General features: G+C 41.8%; 1 protein-coding gene across 25 annotated transcripts in view; it reads left to right on the plus strand.

The window, feature by feature from the left end:
* The window catches only part of CAMTA1 (calmodulin binding transcription activator 1), a 975,709-nt gene that overhangs the window by 9,453 nt on the left and 950,823 nt on the right, over positions 1-15,433 (plus strand). The window contains exons 1-2 of one of the 25 annotated variants that reach the window (XM_032758775.2): positions 2,451-2,495; positions 5,414-5,500. The exons of 23 other annotated variants lie outside the window; for them this stretch is intronic. In XM_032758775.2, the coding sequence (XP_032614666.1) occupies positions 5,456-5,500 (45 nt within the window). In that variant the 5' untranslated portion in view covers positions 2,451-2,495; positions 5,414-5,455. Of the gene's footprint in view, positions 1-2,450; positions 2,496-5,413; positions 5,501-15,433 lie in introns of those variants that run through there. One more of the 25 variants, XM_032758774.2, reaches the window with a different exon arrangement.

The raw sequence follows: 15,433 nt of genomic DNA on the forward strand, positions 1-15,433 counted from the left end.
AATCAGTTACTTAAGTGTCCTGAATGAAAGGATTTTAGTAAATTGTGTCTAAACTTTACAGAAGTTTGTATTACCAGTTGTATTTTCAGTGCTGCCAAGAGATGAAAAATATGAACAATCCATGCCACTAGCCACTTTTTTTTTTTTTTTTTGAGACGGAGTCTCGCTCTGTCCCCCAGGCTGGAGTGCAGTGGCGCGATCTCTGCTCACTGCAAGCTCTGCCTCCCGGGTTCACGCCATTCTCCTGCCTCAGCCTCTCCGAGTAGCTGGGACTACAGGCGCCCGCCACCACGCCCGGCTAATTTTTTTGTATTTTTAGTAGAGACGGGGTTTCACCGTGGTCTCGATCTCCTGACCTCGTGATCCGCCCGCCTCGGCCTCCCAAAGTGCTGGGATTACAAGCGTGAGCCACCGCGCCCGGCCAACACTAGCCACTTTTAATAGTTCTAAGTAAGTCAAATTTTTATAATCTTTCTTTTTTATTAGTTTATATTACATCATTAGATAAAAGCTTTTTTTTTGTTTTTTGTTTTTTTTTTTCTTTCCTCACATAAAAATTCAGGAGCTTTCTTCTGGTCACTGAGTTCCACCCCATATTATTCAGAATTACTTAAAATCAGGTGTGGTATGCCTGTGCTGGGTCGTTTTTCGGTGGAGGACTGCCTAGCTGTATTATGCACTCATTTTTGAAAGTTAATGCCACGTGGTGGGAGAAAGATTTAAAGTTGAGGGGGGGGCGGCTGTGTCCAACTTATTAAGAGACACAACTAGTCATCACCTGTAAAAAATGTTACTTCTTTTAAAATTTATTTTATCTTATTTTTTTTTAGAGACAGGGTCTTGCTCTGTTGCCCAGACTAGAGTGCAGTAGTGCAATCCATAGCCCACTGCAGCCTTGGCCTCCTGTGCTGAAATGATCCTCCTGCCTCAGCCCCCTGAGTGACTGGGACTACAGGTGTGTGTCATCCTGCCTGCTTAGGTTTTTTTTTTCTCTTTTTCGAAGAGATGGGGTCTTGCTGTGTTGCCCAGGCTGATCTTGAACTCCTGGTCTCAAAGCAGTCCGTCTGCCTCAGCCTCCCAACGTGCTGGGATTTATAGGTGTGAGCTACCATGCCCTGCCTAAAAAATATTATTTCTAACAATAACACGAAATAATTATGTGGTTTAGAAGTTATGATAGTTTGTGCCATATACATTGTATATTTTTCATTTTTGGTTCATGGAAAAGGTTGTTAATTGAGCTTTTCTCTTTTTTTCTCCATTCCCTCATTCTGAGCAAGGAATGACTTTTTCTTTTATTTCCTTTATGAAATGACTTTGGTGTTTTAACATTCCAGAAGATACACTGTTTTTTATATGCTACTCTAAACTCTGCTGGGAACTGAACTATGACGTCAGCATTTTCATTCATGAATTTGATTCTTCTAAGTTTTTTTCCTGTTTTGTATTTCCGAGCTGACTTCTGGCACATGCACAAATCAGTTTACCATTAGTCAGCCCATAAATCACTGATAAAAGGTAAAACAAAAGATAAGATACTGGAGTTATTTTGATAGTGCTATAGTTCTCATGCTGATTTGCATCAGTACAGTTTGGATAAGGTTTCTGGCTAAACAGATTGAAACCTAAAAAGTCAATTTAATTATCTCATGATTTTGTGACTTGAACTGTGTTGTGAACGTATTGACACAATATTTTTGTTCTTACAGGAAGTTGAGAGTGCTATGCTGTGGCTCCTTTGTTATAAAATAGCATTTCTTTTTTTTTTTTTTTTGGAGACGGTCTCACTGTGTCACTCAATCTGGAGTGCAGTGGCATGATCTCTCTTGGCTCACTGCAGCCTCGACTTCTTGGGCTGAGGTGATCCCTCAGCCTCCCGAGTAGCTGGGACTACAGGCATGCGCCACCATGCCTGGCTAAGTTTTGTATTTTTTGCAGAGATGGAGTTTCGCCGTGTTGCTCAGGCTGGTCTCCAACTTGTGAACGCAAGTGATCCACCCACCTTGGCCTCCCAGTGTGCTGGGATTACAGGCGTGAGCCACTGAGCCGACCTAAAGTAGCATTTCTTGTATAATTTGACTAAGTTGGAAGATTATATAATGCTTTATTTCAGAGAGGTTAGGCCTAGAGATTAAATGATGTTTTATTCAAATTACCTTTGTAATGGATTTAGATTTTTTTTTTTGGAGCATTTTCTTGTCTTTGACATATTTTAAATAACTTCATTGTTTGCTATTTTTATTTTAATATATTTTTCTTGTGATGGAACTAGCATAGTATTCCTTGTATTGGACTTTGGGTGCATCTACCCTGGATTGTGCACTCATGTAGCTGTTGACTGCAGTTTCTCCTCTAGGGAGGTCACTGCTTGCAGTTTAGTACTACGTTAGAGCAGTTCTTGAAGAAATCTTATTTGGAGTTTTCTTCTGCAGGCCAAATTTCAGGCTAAGCCTCCGGCCCATGGTATCTTTCAAGCCTGCTGTAGTTGATGAATTGTGAGCCGTAAAAAAGTTCATTTTCTCTACTTTCGTGGGGGATTTGCTGACTTTCTGGATACTCAATTGCCAAGAAACATTTAGAAATAAAACGTGTTATATTTAGGAATCATCATTTTAGCTAAATAATAATTCAGATTAGAATCGATGATTCAAGCTGCAGCCACTTTGATTGATACCCAGTCTTACTCTTGAGATCACTTTTTTTTTCTGAGACGGTCTTGCTTTGTCACCCAGGCTGGAGTGCAGTGGCGTGATCTTGTCTCACTGCAGCCTCCACTTCCCGGGCGTAAGCAATCCTCCTGCCTCAGTCCCCCAAGTGGCTGAGACTATAGGTGCGCGCCACCATGCCAGGCTAATTTTTATAGAGACAGGGTTTTGCCGTGTTGTCCAGGCTGGTCTCAAACTACAGGGCTCAAGTGATCCTCCTGCATCGGCCTCCCAAAGTGCTGGGATGACAAGCATGAACCACCACGTCCAGCTGAGATGACTTTTTATTTTTTATTTATTGAGTTTTTTTTTTTTTTTTTTTTTTTTGAGATGGAGTCTAGCTCTGTCACCCAGGCTGGAGTGCAGTGGCACGATCTTGGCTCACTGCAACCTCTGCCTCCTGTGTTAAAGCAATTCTCCTACCTCAGCCTCCTGAGTAGCTGGGATTACATGCACGCACCGCCACGCCTGGCTAATTTTTGTTTTTTTAGCAGAGACGGGGTTTTAGCATGTTGGCCAGGCTGGTCTCAAACTCCCGACCTCAGCTGATCTGCCTGCCTCGACCTCCCAAAGTGCTAGATTGCAGACGTGAGCCACCGTGCCCGGCCTGAGATGACTTTTTAAATGCCATAACAACTCACAGATCCTGTGTCCTCCCATTCTTAAATGAAACTAGAGCTTTGTGTTCCTTTAGGTTAAACTAAATTATCTAATAGGTAACAGAAGAGTGGTCTGTTAGCTGGCTTTCTCCTTTCAGTAGATTTGCTAAGAGAAAAGAAATAAAAGCAAGTAGACTGAATAAACATTGAAGATGACTTAAATGACATTGTTTTTCCTAATAACGAAATAATTTATATATTATTTAAATATAATTTCTATAAAAGAATCTATTTGCAAGTGATAATGAAGAAAGGAATTTTTTTTTTTTTTTGAGACGAAGTCTTACTCTTGTACCCCAGGCTGGAGTGCAATGGCACAATCTTGGTTCATTGCAACCTCTGCCTCCTCGGTTCAAGAGATTCTCCTGCCTCGCCCCCTGAGTAGCTAGGATTACAGGCGCTGAACACCATGCTGGGCTAATTTTTGTATTTTTAGTTGAGACACCATGATGGCCAGGCTGGTCTCGAACTCCTGACCTCAGGTGATCCACCTACCTCGGCCTCCCAAAGTGCTGGGATTACAGGCGTAAGCCACCGCACCCAGCCTAAAAAAGGAATATTTAATGGTAGAGGGCTCTGTAAAAACCCCCTAATTTTCAAAGCCATGTGCCACTGTAGAATTTATGAAAAGTTGTGGGCTGTTATTATTAGGTTTCAAAATGTCTGGAATACTGGCGGTAGCATCAGCATTATTTATTTATTTATTTATTTCTCTTTTGAGACGGAGTCTCGCTCTGTCGCCCAGGCTAGCGTGCAGTGATGCAAACTCTACTTCTCGAGTTCATGCCATTCTCCTGCCTCAGCCTCTTGGGTAGCTGGAACCACAGGCGCCCGCCACCACACCCGGCTAATTTTTTAAATTTTTTTAGTAGAGACGAGGTTTCACCGTGTTAGCCAGGATGGTCTCGATCTCCTGACCTCATGATCCGTCCGCCTCGGCCTCCCAAAGTGCTGGGATTACAGATGTCAGCCTCCGCGCCTGGCTAAAGCATTATCATTTTTATCTAACCCTGAACCAGTCAGTGATTGGTTAGTTCTCTAGCCGTGAAGGCTTTGCACTTCCTAGACAGCTTTTAGAACAAGCCCACTTGGATTCCCAGCTCAAACTCTTTCCTTTTTACTATTTGTTTATTATTTATTCATTACTTATTATTAATTAAAAATTTTTTTAGAGACAGGGTCTTGATTTGTCACCCAGGCTGGAGTGCCATCACAGCTCACTGCAACCTTGAACTCTTGGGTTCAAGTGATCCTCCTGCCTCAGCCTCCTGAGTAGTGAGGACTACGGGCGTGTGCCACCACACCCGGCTAATTCTTTTTTAATTTTATAGAGAAAGGGTCTTGCTATGTTGCACAGGCTTGACTTATACTCCTGGCCTCAAGCAATCATCCTGTCTCAGCCTCCAAAAGTGCCAGGCTTACAGGCATGAGCCACTGTGCCTGGCTTGTACTCTTTTCTTTCACTAGCTAGGAATGCTGGTGAGCAGGACTCAAGGATCCCTGCAGAGCTGCATCCTGTACTGTCTTTGCTGCCTCTTAGGTGGACCAGGAGCTAGAAGCCTTTCTCTCCATGGCCTCCATACCTTCTTTTACCAGATGGTATTTCTGCATTTATCACTCTTGATTCCAGCACAACTTTTCCTCATCTTGCTTTTCTCAGACCTCAGCTCTTATATAATGAGATAGTTGGTAGTCATTTTGAGGGGATTCGTGTATTGGGTAAAGGGTTGTCCTAGTGATGACCTCGAAAGTTCCTTCCCGTTAATAATTACTATTAATAATTAATAGCAGTAACTAATGATAAAATAGAACAATTGCAACAATATACTGTAATAAAAGTTGTGTGAATGTGGTCTCTCTCTCTCTCAGATTATCTTATTGTACCATACTCACCTATTTTTGGACCTTAGTTGACCGCTCGTAACTGAAACCATGGATAAGAGGGGGACTATTGTGTAAGGAAATGAAGTTGGAGATATGGAATTTCATTTCAGGGCTTGCTTTCCTGATACTCAGCTATTTTGTATAACTGTATCTTTTCCTTTTGAGGTCCTTGCTCCAGGACAAGAATAATATGTTGACTCAAGCCGTATGGGGGGATTTGAACTACAGACACTCAGATGTCTCCTTTCTGAGGTACATAGAGGACTTAATTTTTTAGGTCTGTCTGTTTAATATACTGTATTTACTTTAAAAAACGTAGGCTGGGTGCTGTGGCTCACGCCTATAATCTCTCAGCACTTCGGGAGGCCGAGGCAGGAGGATTGCTTTAGCCCTGGAGTTCGAGACCAGCCTGGGCAACATAGTGAGACCTTGTCTCTACTAAAAATAGAAAAAATTAGCCAGTTGTGGTGGTGTGTGCCTGTGATCCCAGGTACCTGGGAGGCTGAGGTTGGAGGATTACTTGAGCCCTTGAAGTCAAGGCTGCAGTGAGCTATGATCGTGCCATTGCACTCCAGTCTGGATGACAGAGACCCTGTCTCAAAACAAACAAAATGTAAAAAATTTTAAAATTATTAAAAAAGATCCACAACACCAAAATATTCATGGTTATTTTGTATGACAGATCTGAGGTCTTTGTTCAGACATAGATGAGGGTTCATAGTTTTGGAAAATAGACTTAAATAATATATGATTACAGATGAAAAATATTTGCTAACCTCAGACTTTTTATGTTTAAGGTAGTATTTATATTCATTTAGTTGTACTTTCTGGAGTTGATTAATACAACCGTTATTAAAATCTATCGATTCCCAGTAATTCAGTAAATGAAGACTCTTCCTATTTAGAAACTCGTGTGGATTGGAGAGTTGCTGTGGGCCCACTGTCATTGATCATATTACATCTTCACTTGAACCTACTCCCTGGGCTACTATAGGCCTCGCATTTGGAGAGGCTGTGAACAGAATTTATTTTTGGAAGTTTCTTTCATTTTTAAAGATACTGAGAGGCAAGTTGAAGTTCCTGGTGTTTGTGTAAACATTCTCTGCCTTATCCTTTCCGTCTCAGCCATTATGAAATGTTCTAGCTGAATCATTTGCTTTCACAAAGCTTTGATGGAAGTTTCTTCCTCATTTGGTTTTATTGATAGAGGCTGTTGTGCTAAAAAGAAAGCTATAACAAGTTAGAAAGGTGGAGAGTGGGTACTTAACATTTTTGAAGTACCTGTCTTTCTTCCTAGGGGTCCTCCAGAAATTGATCATAGATAACTTCACCAAATTCAAGGCCCAGAGATTTATTCCAGGCATTCTGAGAGAGAAGGAACATCAGGCTTTCTATACTGAATCTAATTATTCCAAATATTTCTCACTGCAGCCTGTATGAGTGTTTTCTGATGCAAATATGGTGATAGTGGCGACCTCTCTAACTGGGCTAAATATCCTTGACAGCTTTTTATCTGTCCTCTCCAAGTATTTTTAGTCTCTTTAGCTTCTGTGGCCATGTCTGGAGGAACTGAGGATGGATTTAGCTGCTCTGGTACTGCTCCAAGTTGTTGTGGGTGCTCTTTCCTGCCTTCGTCACTGTCCTGCCACAGTCCCGCCACTGATGAGGCTCCTGGCCCTTGTCATTTGATGAGGGAACATAAACACTTGTTTAATAAAAATAAAAAAGTCATGATTTTCAGAATGCTTTGAAAATAAGCTATGGCTAGTAGTGATACACAATGGGAATGTCCTTAATTTCACTAAATTGTATGCTCAAAAAGGGTTAAAGTGGTAAATTTTATGTTATGCATATTTTACCACAATTAAAAAAATAAAAACTTCAAATGGATTTGAAGCTTAATGAGAAAACTAGTTATAATGTCCTAACAGTAAATATATGGCCAGTATTTTCATGACCCCAAGGTGGGAGGCTGTGCCTTAAATAAACTGTCAGAATCACACATTAAAAAAAAAAAAAATGATGGTAATCAGGCCCTGAGGTTCATTTATACAGAAGGTGATTTTTAGGTGAGATTTTAATATTTGCAATATTTATATTTGTAAAGAGGATTGGCTAGCTCATTCAGAAAAGTCTGAGGTTCTTAATAAACACTAGGAAACAGATGGTTTGGGGTTGATGTCAGGGAAGGTAAGCAGGCCCTGCTTTAGATTAGAGCACTTTGGATTGCAAGTCCCGTAAGCCACACAGTTTAGGCCAAGTGAAAGCAGTTTTAGTCTAAGAAGAGCAGAAGCAATCGTAGCCTCCCAGGACAGAAACTGAAGTGCAGCTGGGCAGTGGGAACTGGATCTGGAGAGTCTGGAGTACGTGTCTTCTCTGGAGCTGGGCTTTTTCCATTCCCATGTGGCTTCCTTGCTTAAGTTACGTGTAGTGGCCTTAGTCATGGCTCCTGCATGTCCTGACTCTAATTCCAGTGCTCACCATCATCTGACTCCCATTTCTATGGCTCAGTACAAAAATACTCAAGACTGAGTATTGGACTGACTCCTCTCAGCCAGTTGCTTTGTTTCCATAGGCCAGGTGATCATCCCACTCCGGTTGACTATGAAAGAAGGTTGCTTTGAGCCAGCAGCCTGCTGATCATTTAGAGGGTCTTAGAGTGAGAGGAGATTGTGTGAGAAGCAGGGGGTCCTGGCACCTCAAACTCTGTCTTCATCAAACAGTGTAAAAGAAAAGATATTGACTCCTAAAGGAGTGTCTTATGTTCAGATGCTGTAGTGTTTTGCAGAGAAAGTGTTCAGTGTAGCTACAGATAGGAGGCCAAGTGTCCTTGGTCAGCCAGCCTGGGTGTGTGTAGAGTAAGTTAGTGGTAGGTGTAGTAACTGTCTCAAAGCTTTTTCTTTGTCTCCGTCTCTTTTTTTTTTTTTTTTTTTTTGAGACAAGGTCTTATTCTGTCGCCCAGGCTGGAGTGCAGTGGCACAATTTCAGCTCACTGAAGCCTGGACAGCCTGGGCTCAAGTGATCCTCCTACCTCAGCCCCCCAAGCTGAGGACTTAGCTGGAAAACACAGGCATACGCCACCATGCCCGGCTAATTTTTATGTTTTTAGTAGAGACGGGTTTCATTATGTTGCCTAGGCTGGTCTTGAACTCTTGGCCAGCTCAAGCGATCCACCTGCCTCAGTCTGTCAAAGGGCTGGGATTACAGGCGTGAGCCACCGTGCCCGGCCCCAGAACTTTTTCTTTGAACAGTGGAGAAGCAGAACACCTTGGAATGCTATGGTCTGTGCAGTCTTTGCCCTGTGGGTGTTCTCAGGTAGAATCAGGCAGTTTGGGTGATGTCAGTATCATTTGAGGTCTTCCACAGTTCAGCTATTTGGGTGGGCTTCCCCACTTTTCCCCTTGTTTTGGATCGGTAAACATAAAAGGACGGATATGTGTATCCTTAGTAAGAAAGGGAGACATTGCCTTCAGAATGGGTAGAAAGCAGAAAACAAGCGGGGAAGAAAACAGAAAACGGCCTCTCTTTAAGTGTATGTGGCTGACTGTGTGCACAGTCCTTCACCTTTTCCTTAGTATATCCTTCCTGCCTCTGATCTCTTGTTCTTGATTTTTCATGGTAGAAGGAGGAAACAAAATTATAGAAGACAGGTGGAAGACTGTGAAAGAATAGTAGTTTGGAGATAACTATGTAAAGGGCTAATAGCCTGCACACCATTGAATTCTCTGAATTTACAGCTGTTTAGTAATTGATGTTTCATAGTGTTGACCTTGAGTAAATTCAGAAAAGCAATACTGAGTATGTTCTGCTAAACAAGAGAAGAAAGTATATGTTTTTAAAGAAACAACCTTCACAGTAGATTCAGTAGTTAAAGGGATTTGGTTCCTTTTAAAATTATTTTATTTGTTTTTAAAGATGGTCTCACTCTGTCATCCAGGCTGGAGTGCAGAGGTGTGATCATAGCTCACTGGAACCTTGAATTCCTGGGTTCAAGTGATCCTCCTGCCTCAGACTCCCAAATGGTTAGGAGTACAGGTATGTATCACCAGGCCCAGCTGATTAAAATTTTTTTTTTTTTTTGGCCGGGCATGGTGGCTCACGCCTGTAATCCCAGCACTTTGGGAGGCTGAGGCGGGTGGATTGCCTGAGGTCAGGAGTTCCAGACCAGCTTGGCCAACATGGGTGAAACCCCTTCTCTACTAAAAAAAAAAAATACAAGAAGCCGGGCATGGTGACGGGTGCCAGTAATCCCAGCTACTTGGGAGGCTGAGGCAGGAGAATCAGTTGAACCCGGGAGGTGGAGGTTGCAGTGTGCCGAGATTGTGCCATTGCACTCCAGCCTGGGAAATGAGTGAAACTCTTTTTTTTTTTTTTTTTTTTTTTTTGGTAAAGACAGGGTCTCAATATGTTGCCCAGGCTGATCTTAAACTCCTGGCCTCAAGTGATCCTCCAGCCTTGGCCTCCCAAAGTGCTGGGATTGCAGGTATAAGCCACTGTGTCCAGCCTGATTTGTTTTTTAATAATAGCTTAAGATGTAATTCATATATTGTAAAATTCACCCTTTTAAAATATATAATTGAGTGGGTTTTCTTTTGTATATTTACATGTTTTGTGCAACTGTCCCCACTCTCTAATTCCACATTTTCATCACTCCAAAAAGAAAATCTGTACCCATTAGCAGCCACTCCCTGTTGCCTCCTCCTCCCAGCCCTAGTCAATTACTAATCTGCTTTATTTCTTTATGGATCTTTATGCCTAGTCTGAACATTTCATATAAATAGAATCATGTAGTGTTTGTCCTTTTGTGACTTGATTGGCTTATTTCCCTCAGCATAATGTTTTCAAGGTTTTTATCTGTGTTGTATGTAGCATGTACTGTTACTTCATCCATTTTTTAAAATTAAAAAAATTTTAATTTAATATAATAGAGATGGGGTCACGCCCTGTTGCCCAGGCTGGTCTTGAACTCCTGGGCTCAAGTGATCCTTCTGCCTCGGACTCCCAAGTGCTCGGATTACAGGTGTAAACCAGTACACCTGGCCACTTCACTCCTTTTATTTTTGAATAATCCTCTGTTGTATGGATATATACCACATTTTGTTTATCTATTCACCAGTTAATAGACTTTTGAGTTATTCCACTTTTTGGCTATTATGAAAAATGCTGCTGTGAAGATTTGTGTACAAGCTTTTATATGGACATATGTTTTCATTTCTGTTGGAAAGATACCTAGGAGTGGAATTGTGGTGTCACAGTTAACTCTGTTTAACATTTTGAGGAACTGTTTACCAAACTTCTCCAAAGTGGTTAGATCATATTACATTCCCACCAGCAAGTATGAGAGTTGTAATTTCTCCACATTCTTGCAAACACTTGTTATTGTCCATCTTTTTGATTATAGCCATTCTTGTAGATGGGAAGTGGTATATTATTGTGGTTTTGATTTGCATTTCCCTAGTGACTAATGATGTTGAGCATCTGCTCATGAGCTTATTAGCCATTTGTATGTCTGCTTTGACAAATGTCTATTCAAATCCTCTTCCATTTTTGAATTGAGTCAATTGAATTTTTGCTGTTCAGTTGTAGGAATTCTTGATATGTGTTCTAGATATCAGTCCCTTATCAGATATGTGATTTCAAATGTATGATTGACATGTGATATGTGATTTTTCTCCGATTCTGTATGGGTTGTCTTTTCACTTTTGTTTTTTGAGACAGGATCTCATTCTGTCACCCACGCAGGAGTGTAGTGATGCAGTCATGTCTCACTGCAGTCTTGCCTGCCTGGGCTTAAGTGGTCGTCCCACCTTACTCTCCTCAGTAGCTGGGACTACAGGGAGGCACCACTCGTCTGGCTAATTTTGAAATTTTTTAATAGAAACGAAGTCTCTATATTATATTATGCCCAGGCTGGTCTTGAACTCCTGGGCTCAAGTGATCCTCCTGCATTGGCCTCCCAAAATGCTGGGATTACAAGTATGAGCTGCTGTGCTGGCCTTTACTTTCTTGATAGTGTCCTTTGAAGAACAGAAGTTTTAAATTTGATTGAGTCTCATTTGTCTGTTTTTTTTTTTTTTGTCACTTACGCTTTTGGTATCATAATAAGAAACCATTGTCATATCCAAGGTCGTGAAGGTTTACACCTGTGTTTTTTTGTTAGAGTTCTGTAGTTTTAGCTTTGACATTTAGTTCTCTGATAGATCTTCAGTTAATTTTTGTATACAGCGTGAGGTAGGCTTCCAGCTTCGTTCTTTTGCATGTGGATATTCAGTTGTCCTAGCCCATTTGTTGAAAAGACCATTCTTTCCTCACTGAAGTGTCTTGGCACCCTTGTTGAAAATCAACTGACTATAAATCTGTGGGTTTATTTTGAGAGTCTTGATTCTATTCCATTGATCTATATGTCTATCTGTATGCCATTACCACAATGTCTTGATTCTGTAGCTTCGTAGTAAGTTTTGAAATCAGGAACTGTCAGTCCTTTAACTCTGTTCATCTTTTTCAAGATTGTTTTAGCTGTGCTAGCTCCCTTGTATTTCCGTATGAATATTACGATCAGCTTGTTAGTTTCCACAGAAGAGACAACTGAGATATAATGGGGATTATATTCAATCTGAGGATCTATTTGGGGAGTTTAAATCCATTTTATGGATTTGCTGTATGCTTAGGAAGTCCTGGCTAACTCAGACACCCAAGCATCTTGCCTTAAAAACACACAATTTTGTTTTAATTTATTGATGTAGTAGGCTGCCTTGGTGAAACACTGTAATTCACTGTTAGACTGGAATTGGACTTTTCAGGTTCCAAGAGAGCAAACAGCTCTTCCACATAGCCTGTAGGTTGACTTCCTGTAGTAAATGTTTTTTTGATGTGAAGGTTTGCTGATGCCTTGCATGTTTTAAAAATAATGTGGTATTCTGGTTAATATACATTCTGGTTAATAAAGAACTAGCAGATTACATATATGAATATTTATCAAAGAGTTAGGATATGTTACAATAAAATTGTGACATTAAAATTTATATAGTTGTTATTATTACTGGAGGGATCAGAAGATATTTTAGGACCTTGTAGTCCTACAGGGGCCATGTGAACATTGGTTATTGTTATACTTTTAATTCACTTCATTTACTCAACAAATAACAAAGTGCCTATCTGTGCCAGGCACAAGGAAGGACAGACCCAGTCTCTGTCCTTATGGAGCTAAGGGGGAGACGGACATTAATCAAGATGCCATGTGAAATTTCAGCTGGGACTCAGTGCTGTGAAGGTGCGTGCAATATGTCATAAAGGGATTTGACTAATCTGCAAGGTTGGGGGAGGCTTCTTGAGAGCTCTGGAGGAAAATGGGAATTAATTGTGGGAAGAATTAAGGAGAAAAGTTCCAGGTATTTGGATGAGTCTGTTAGTGAGTTGTGTGGAGATACTCTGGTTATAGCCTGTTTATCACTTTTGGGAAACAGTATCTGAACACTTGGCTCTGGTCTTTACTCTGTCCCTTAAATGCCTTGTGGCTGAGCAGGTACTCTTTCTGAGCTTGTTCACGTACTATTTTTTAAATTTCTGTAGCCATTTTTATTTACAGATACTTCCATGAAAACATACAGAAATCTAGGCTTTTGGTTGATTGTTTTCATATAATTAAAAAATCATTCACTTTGGGAGGCCGGGGTGGGCGGATCATGAGGTCAGGAGATCGAGACCATCCTGGCTAACACGTTGAAACCCTGTTTCTACTAAAAATACAAAAAATTAACTGGGCATGGTGGCACGTGCCTGTAGTCTCAGCTACTTGGGAGGCTGAGGCAGGAGAATCACTTGAATCCAGGAGGCGGAGGTTGCAGTGAGCTGAGATCGCGCCACTGCACTTCAGCCTGGAGGACACAGCAAGACTCCATCTCAAAAAAAAAAAATTATTTCTTTGTGACCCTCCATGGTTAGTTATTTAGAACTGCTTTAGTGGTAAATTGAATACTTTTCTGGACATTTTTCCTAGACTTTGAAATTAGGAGTCATTTCTGTTTACACATACTTCAGAAGCCTGTCGGGAACACAGTCTGTAGTGACAGAAGTCTGTAGGGAAGCAGATATGGATGTGAGTGATTCAAGACAGGTCATAATGCTTTAATAAGGCTCTGGAAGGGAAGATGGAAAGACTTCCGGGAGGAGGTGGAATTTGACTTGAAATCATTGACTGGCAAACATGGTAGTTGGAGGAGAAATTCCAAGCAGAGGAAATGGAACAGAGGCATAGAGCCAGGAGAGTACAGGGAGTGGGTGGAATTCATGTGCATATGGGTAGGTAAGCCTCGGAAAGTAGGTAGGGGTCATGTTGTCAGGGGCCTGAAAAGTCAGGCCGAAGAATCTGGATTTAATTCTCTGCTCAGGAGAGGCTTTTAGAATTTTTTTTTTTTTTTTAGTAGAGGAATGGAATTGATGGGATAAAGTCGATTCTCCTGAAACAGGTGCTAATAAGGGCCACCTAGTTACTTCTCCAGCTTCCTCTCTACCTTCACGTTACATTTTTTAGACTCTGATTGTTCCAAGGTCCCACAGTGTCTGGTGGTTTTAGGCCTCCCACATTGCTGTTGCCTTGATTTAGAAGTTGCACCTGCCTCGGGAACACAGGCACACACACTCACCCATGCTCTTGCTGACTCTCTGTGTCTTCTGTGTTTCAGCTTAAATGAAACTTCCAGTAGGAGAAGCCTTCTTGACGTTGCCCCTCTTTTCAGATTGGATCGGATGCCCTTCTTTTGTGCACCATAGCACTACGTGGTTTTCCTAGTCATGGCACATTTTAGTTTGCATTGGAGTTGCTTGTTTACTTCTCTTTCTCTCTCAATTAGATGTGCATTTCTGGAGGTAAGAGACTTGAGTGCCTAGACTTAGTAAATGCTTGTTGGCTGAATGAATGAATGAATGAGCAAATAGGAAGGACTAGAGTCGGGAGAAAATCACTTCTGGCAAGAGTTGTCTGTAGAATTGGGGTGAGGAAAGAGCTAGCGTGGCTGAGGAGTGTGTGTGTCACACACACATACAATTTTGTGACTGACTGAATGTGGGCCTTGAGGGAAGGTGACTCTTAGGTTTTGAACCATAACTGGGAATTTAGTGAGGCCAGACTGAGATAGGGAATACAAGACAGGTATATTTGGGGAGAATGGCTGCAAAGGTACCGCACTGTTTTTCTTCTTCTTTTTTTTTTTTGAGACAGAGTTTCACTCTTGTCACCCAGGCTGCAGTGCAGTGGCACGATCTCAGCTCACTGCAACATCCACCTCCCAGGTTCAAGCAATTCACCTGCCTCAGCCTCCCGAGTAGCTGGGATTACAGGCACCTGCCACCATGCCCGGCTAATTTTTGTATTTTTAGTAGAGACAGGGTTTCACCATGTTGGCCAGGCTGGTCTTGAACTCCTGACCTCAGGTGATCGCTCACCTTGACCTCCCAAAGTGCTAGGATTACAGGCGTGAGCCACCGCGCCTGGCCGGTATCGCTGTTTTTAAGGCGTCATTGGGTAGCTTTAGAATGTGTATATACAGCGTGACATTGGAGATGTGGGTCAAAGATTAGGGAGTCATTCATATCACCCTGCTTTTTATCTTCATTGTACTTCCAGAGGGCAAGGGAGCCTTGGTGCTGGAGTCCTTAGAGGTCAGCCCCCTGGGCATGGGGCAGGGAGAGAAGGGCTGTGAGGAGGTCTGGAAGGGCAGATGCAGCGGCAGCAGCACAGCACAAAAGGTACAGACAGTACCTTTTGGTTGAATGAGTGAATGAATCAGTTCAAAACAATTAAAAGTCACAGTTGTGAGTGAGATTGGAAGGGGAGCAGAGAAGGGGCCTGAGGGCAGAAATGTGATGAATGCTTACATTTTAATGTCACCAGAGGGGAGAGAACCAGTAGAGGCTGAGAAAGAATGGTCGGAGAGGTAATGGAACAAGCAGAATATGAATTCAGGGTTGCTGAGTGTGGAGGGTTGAAAGGAGGTTGTCAGTCGTAATGCTGCAGAGTTGAGTAGACTGAAGACTAAAGAAGGGTATTGGTTTTGCCAATTCGATAGTGAGAGAATAAAGGAGTAGAGATAGGGTAGATGATTATTTCAGAACTGTGGTGGCATATACAGAGTACTGGTAGAAATGATGGTGAAATGATTGATCCAGTCCAAGATGAGAAAAGAAACC

The sequence above is a fragment of the Hylobates moloch genome, unplaced genomic scaffold (genome assembly GCF_009828535.3).
Source record: "Hylobates moloch isolate HMO894 unplaced genomic scaffold, HMol_V3 SCAFFOLD_9, whole genome shotgun sequence".
NCBI lineage: Eukaryota > Metazoa > Chordata > Mammalia > Primates > Hylobatidae > Hylobates > Hylobates moloch.